General features: G+C 39.8%; 1 protein-coding gene across 1 annotated transcript; it reads right to left on the reverse strand.

Moving 5' to 3' along the window:
- Nucleotides 1–366: 366 nt before the first annotated feature.
- DMRTA1 (DMRT like family A1) lies at nucleotides 367–5,422 on the reverse strand. The gene is made up of 2 exons (XM_024767840.1): nucleotides 4,501–5,422; nucleotides 367–1,214 (listed from the first exon to the last, which is right to left on the reverse strand). Exons 1-2 carry the CDS (start codon nucleotides 5,147–5,149, stop codon nucleotides 367–369), a joined length of 1,497 nt encoding a protein of 498 aa, XP_024623608.1. The 5' UTR covers nucleotides 5,150–5,422.
- Nucleotides 5,423–6,847: the final 1,425 nt, after the last annotated feature.

Here is a 6,847-nt window from a genome sequence, read left to right on the forward strand (position 1 = left end):
TGAAATAAAAACAAGTATAGTTTTAAAATAAGAATTTTATAACTGATATCTTAGGGAAAAAATTCATTACAGTAAACATATTCCCTGAAATGGCTTTATAGGGAAAAAATTCATTACAGTAAACATATTCCCTGAAATGGCTTTATTCAAGGCACAAAGAATGTTTCTTTCACTTAATAAATGCTAAAGAAGAGTCTTTAGATCTCAAATCTATTATACTGCTCATAAAAAAAAAATAGCACTTTTAAAGCCCAGTAATCCACTCCCATACATAGTGAACACATTAACAGATGTGGGTATGTGTGGGTGTGAGGGTTATATTGCATGCTTCTAGAAATATTCCAAAACGGGAGGTAGGCAGATGCATTACATGTTGTTCTGATTTGGCCTTGAATACAGTCTGCCACCAGTTGCTGAATCTTTGATGGGAAGGTAAGAAGAATCCCTAATCATCCCTGAAAAGGCATAATCCAAAGCTGGCCGAAAAGGCAATGCTGGTGCCAACCCAGGAGTTAGGTAGGGAGACATGAAACCAGACAGCCCTCTTCCTGGAGAGGAATATGCCAGCCGTAATGGACTGATACCTAGTCTAGGATTTAAGCTGTAGATACTTGAATCACCTCCATAAGAAGCAGAAGTACTGTGAAGGGGAGAGAAAGCTGATTTATTTCCTAGAGTTCCAAAACCAATTCCAGCTAAACTTAAATTCGAAGCTCTCTGAAAAGCTGTATTTTCCAAGGCTCCTGAGCTTGCTAGGTCCCTGGTGTCTGGTTTGTGTTCTTTCCCATTTAGGACCTGTTCAATGGCTTGGACCACATCCCCTTTGCAGAACTGTAGAATGCCTTCTAGACGGCTGCGTCTGTAACTTGGGAAAATCTTGGTAAGGATATCAAGAGGGTCTCTTGGTCTAGAGGACACAGTGGGAAGGCTGACTGTGGTATCAGTGAAGTCTTTGGCCCACTCACTTTCATTTCCTGATTCCAAATCAGACGATGACAGGGACCTGGGACTCTCTTCACCTCCTGACTGCTCCCCAGGATGAGGAGACTGAATGCTATCATCCTTGTTTGGGTTTTCTGAAATAGATGACCTGACATTTTGTTTTCCAGTGACATCATTAGACTTAGGAGATGATCTCAGGGTAAATTGATGGGATTTAGACACCAGGTCTTCTTGTCCACTCTGGCATGAGTCACATTTACTCTCTTTTCGTCCTGGGGAAGAGGAAAAAAAGGAATGAAATAAAGGGAAAACTTCCAAGAACACAGTACTGCCCACTCAAAATTAATGCTGGATAAACTAACTTGTTTACTCATAGTATATCAATAATACTTATTAATCAATGTAAGAGATTTTAATGAACAAGAATTATAAAAGATCATTTGGAAATGCAGGTGTTGGAACAGTGGGAAAACGCTATTTATTATGTCATTTCAGGATTACAAAATTATATAATATACAAATGCTGTAGTTATTTAGGAATCAGAAGATGAAAGTCTATTGTTACCCCCAAACTGTTAACACCAATATTTCACACTATTTGCCCATTTGGTGATTCAAGATTTTTCTAAATGTTACCCAAGTTTTGTTGTTATCCACGGGAGGGTTTTTTTTCCACAATGACACTATGCAAAAAGAACTAAATAGAACAATTGTTTAGATAAGAAATCAGAAGAAGGAACAATCTTAGTATGAAAATGAATATTCTATTTAGTCACTAATGCTAAATTTCAACAACTATTTTTTTAATGCTCACATTTCAGGTTCCAATTAAGTTACCTGAATAATGTGAGAAAATAACAAAATTGTTGATTTCATTTCAAATCTAAACCAATATTGCCAACTGCTGTACCAATCTCAAATCATACCAGAGCTTGCATGTTTCATTTTATGTGAGAGACAATACAAAGTTGGTGTTTTTTCATAATCCTCTGTGAAATATGGACTTTCTTTTTAAATCTCTAGGAAATATCAATAAAAGAGCTTACAATCAAATTGTTTCTAAAATAAAATTATTAACTGCACTATTTTCACTATTGCAATCTGTGCATATTTTCAAAGTGTCTTGTAAAAAACCATTTTGGTCATATGCTTTAAATCGCAACTCCTTTCCAATATTAAGGGCAATTTTCCAAAAATGTTTTTACACAAAAACCGGATTTTCTACCTCAACATGTTGAGTATATGAATATTAATGAAACAATACTATCTTTAAAAACCTTTTGCAAGGCTAATGCCAGGAAAATAATAACAAATAACTTTTATTTAGGTTTACATTTCCTATAGATATATTTTACCTCTATTTCCATTAGAAAGAGTAAAATATCAATGGGGTACTCAGAGTTTTACTGTCAAACTTTCTTTTTGTACAATGTTTATGAATGTAACAAAACATACAATGCCTGAAGCAGTGATTTGCAAACATGATTTGCAATACTATGTTTTCTCAAGGAGTGGTCCTACATTCTAAACAAATATCTACAGTTTATTTTAAAATTAAAGTGTGTACAATTTAACACTTTGAGGGTTAAAATGCTGTCATTACATCAAACATATGACAAAAGTTGCTGCTCCTGCAAAATCACAAAGACTAGTATTTTCACCTTAAATAAAACAAGAAAACCTATCTAATGAAGTAAAGATAGATTAGCCTTGGTCTGCCATTCCATTTTATTTATATATGATTCACCACATATGACCCCCTGAACATGTAAGGTATCAAAATTTCACCTCTACAGTAATTTATGCATAAAATAATTTTTGTTATTACATTGTATTTATGGAATACAATATAATGTAATGAAATACTGATTGCATAAGACTATCTAGAAAATAAGCTGTCTTTAAAATACTGTGATATCATTTACATCACCTGTGTTCCCTCAACTCCTATAGCTGGTTTTACTTTACTTTTATCATTGTATGCTCTGTCTTGTAAGGTAATTTTGGGACACACATAGTTTTTCTTCTTTCAAATATAATATTCTTTTGTGTAGGAAAATCTTATTCGCCTCTGCATCACTGTAAGTCTTGGTCTAGTGAATAAATAAGACTACTACAGTTCATGGACATTGTATAAGAGGAGACAGTTGAGAAACAGCTTTTCAAAGAAGGTCAACTGAGGCAAACAATAAAATAAAATAATTGACCCCATAAAACAGCACCCACCCCCAAAAAATCACATAAATAAATCAATGCTTAGCAGAGAGCTGTCAGTCAAATCTCACTGTCAATTTAGTTTGCAGAATTTTAATTTTTACTTCTTTTTATAGCAGTTTTGCTTAACAGCTTCGTTCTCCAGCCTTCTTTCATTTTTCATGAGAAATGTTTAAAGTCCATTTTGTCCACTGACATAAACTAGAACATGGACAAAAAGGTGACACAGGTAAAAACAAAATCATATATGCCTTATTTAAGTAGACAGAGACTCTTTTCAAAAGCACAAAAGTACATGCTGTGATCTGTTAAGAGCTGCAATTTTCACAATTCAAGGAATGTTCTAATTAATAACTTACTATATCATTACCTTATAATTTCATATGATACAACCAGTCTCAGATTTATACAAAAATACCAAAATGACATTTTCAGTGACCTACTTGTAGGGCTATGAAATTCACTAAAATACAGTGAGATTTATATTAGCATGAAAAGTTAAGTTGGGATAACCCTAGTCAAAAAGAAAATCTTTTCTACCTAACACAGGGGGTGAAGACAATTTGCAGTCAATAAATAAGAGAAAAAAAGAACTTCTTGGATAAGAAATCGCTAAGGATAAGATCCCCAAGGATAAGAAATTCTTGGACTTTGAAATTCACACCAACGTTTTTACAAACCTGATTTTAGAAAATCTAAGTTTCTTTCCTATGAGAAAAGGTGAAACTGCAAATGTTAGAGTTTTCTACACTTTTGGAGGCTGAAAAGCAGTTGAAGAAAAGGGATAGAATGCTTAAAAAATTTAAGGGAAGGGAGTAAAAATACTTTGGTAGATTTCAGTCTCTTCCCCACTTCTAGTTGGTTAGGCCCAAAGGTAAAGAACTGTACTCCCAACCATAAGTGAGTTTTCCATGTAAGATCAGATGACCCCTGGTTTTACAACTGAAAATAGTACAGAGCAAGCTCAAAATGTAGCTCCTCTCATTAAGCTTTTCACTCAATGCCCGCTCTCTGCTCTCAAAGAGAAAGTCATAGCAACTTGGGCACAAACTCCATTCCTAGAATGAGTTCCTCAACTGATCACTTGCACTTCACTTTTTCATTTCTTTATCCTATCACCTAAGCTTTAGGTCCTAAGGGAACAGAAAGCCCTTCTTAAGTAAATGTGTCAGGTCCCTAACACCCTTACTAACATTCATATTGCAGAGCAGTTTCCCAGAACTTAAATGCTTCTTTTAAACAACTTTTCTTGCCCTCCTCCATGCCACGGCTGCTTATTTCAAAGATTTTTTCTTCAAAACAACCATTTTTCTTTTGCAAAGAACAAACGTAAGATCTACTCACCTTGTTTTTCCTCTGTATAATCTGACTGGAAAATCTCGAAAGCAGGAGTCGCCAGACCACTAGCCTGTCTCGAGGCACTCAGTCCCAGTGCACTCACCGTCGCAGGGCCACTTGCTGTGGTCTGGGGATTCTCCGTTCTGCTGCTGCCTCCGGATGATCGACCCCCGGGCCCTGAGGGTCCAGGGTATAGAAGCCTCTGCAGCGCCCGGGCTTCGCTCTCCTCCTGGGCCTGCTGCCTGCGCAGCGCCACCTGTGCGGCCATGACGCGCTGGCGCTCGGCGATCAGGGTGCACTTGGCACACGCGCAGTCCCGCCAGCGGCAGAAGCGCTTGTGGCCCTTGAGGGCTGACACGACTCCGTGGTTGCGACAACGGGCGCACTTGGGTGTCCGTGGGTAGCCGCAGGCCACGGCGCCCAACCCCCTTTCCACTCCGGCAGGCGGCGGGCAGCCTCCGCTTCCCGCGGTGGCGGCTGCGGCTGCCCGTAGAAAGAGGCTGGACGGGCGCAGGAAAGTTGGAGGAACAGGTATCCTCGGGGGTACCGGTAACGCTGGAGACTGGGGCGGAGGGGCCGCTGCCACCAGCCGCGGGGCCAGGTGGGGTGGGCCGCTGCCGCTTTGGTCTCTACTGCCACACTGTGACTGCTCCATTTCCGAGAAGTGTCTGGTGAGGGCTCACCACAGGAGAGTGCGCTGTCCACAGCTAACCCTGCTGGGATGCGAGGGCCGAGAGGACCAGCCTTGGTCCCGCTGCTTCCCACCCACACACCGACAGAGTCTGGCACAATTCCCGTGAAGAACTGGGGACAACCGATCCCCACAGCTGGAAGCTCTTAGAGGCGCAGATGCCACTGAGCCTCTTAGAGTCCTGGGGCGCTAAATTAATGCCCGGTGCTCCGCGCGCCTTCGCCTTCGGAGCAGGAGAAAGCAAGACTGCAGAGGCTACCCCGCCCACCGGGTCTACTGGCCAAGGGCTGAAAACCTGGGGAAGGAGGGCCAGGGGCGGAGAGTGGGGACCTGACCGTCTGGGAGGAGGGGCAGTGGGAGACAAAAGACACTGTCCCTTCACACACAGACACACACACACACACACACACACACGCCCCTTTCTCCCATCTGCTTCCCCATGAATTCCCCAATGTATACTTTTTGTAAGATAACCTTCACTCCCTGCCCCCATGCCTCTTACTACCCTTCTTAAATTAAGCAAGATTTGAAGTTCTTTCCCCAGTTCCTCGCTCCTCTTACTAAAGTTTGAAGATTTGGACATGAAGTTCTCCTTTTCTTTCCTTTTCCCAGATGAAGTCTTTAGGATGGTAGCATGGCCAATATTAATGAGAAAGCACAGCTTAACAAGCTGCAAATATTACCCACACCTGAAAGGTGCCTTATTTTAAACGGGTCTTAGAGCTGCGTCTAAACAGTGGATAAGTATTTAAGGGGCCTGATTCACATTCAGAATCTTCTCATGCATTATGTTTAGTTAGAGGTGCAAATTTGGATTCTATATATCGTTATATTTTGAAATGTTATTGCCCAAAGAAGTCTTTATGAATTTCTTATCTAGAACTATTTATACATAGCAACTGTGTTAAAACTATTTCAAAAATACTTCACGTTTCTATTGTACAGTATTGGGGAAGGTCATGTAGACCATTCTTTAAACATGCTATCATTAAATGCATTCTTGAAATATGCATTTAATGCCTTTAATTGTAAGAAAAGATCATATTGCTTTTAAACCGAAAGACCATTTGAGGCAGAAAATTCATGAGTGTCTGTTCCTTAATGGATAGAAGAGTCAGGGCTCTATCAGTTTTTCAAGATAATATTCAACTGCCTTGACAGGCAATTGATATTCTAGCACTAAGACAGCAAGTAATAATGACATTTTTACCATTCCACCTATTTGACGTCCAGGGCAGACACTGCTAATCAATCTGGGCTTTCTCCTACCTGCCCACCTCACACCAACACCACCATCACCATCCTCCCATATGGGCATCCTGACATTCAATCATAGAAGTTTCCCACCCTTCCTAAGCATTGGAACTACCTAGGGAACTTTTAAAAGATATAAATTCTTCAAACAAAGTAAACTGATTCTTTTGGCTGTGAGTCTTTTAAACTCTCAAACTGAAGATTATATACAACCAAGGTTTAGAACTGCCACTCTAGGAATTCCTAACCTCTGCAGATTCTGTAATACCCAAAGTTTCTCATACCTCTATATCTTTGCTCAAGCCACACTTACCTAAAATCCAGTTATTCCCTTACTGTGGAACTCACATCCAATGTATGAGTAATGAGTTTTCAGTGCTATATGGATCATTAAAGTACAGTGAATTA

This window comes from Neophocaena asiaeorientalis, unplaced genomic scaffold (assembly GCF_003031525.2).
Source record: "Neophocaena asiaeorientalis asiaeorientalis breed wild unplaced genomic scaffold, Neophocaena_asiaeorientalis_V1.1 scaffold434, whole genome shotgun sequence".
NCBI lineage: Eukaryota > Metazoa > Chordata > Mammalia > Artiodactyla > Phocoenidae > Neophocaena > Neophocaena asiaeorientalis.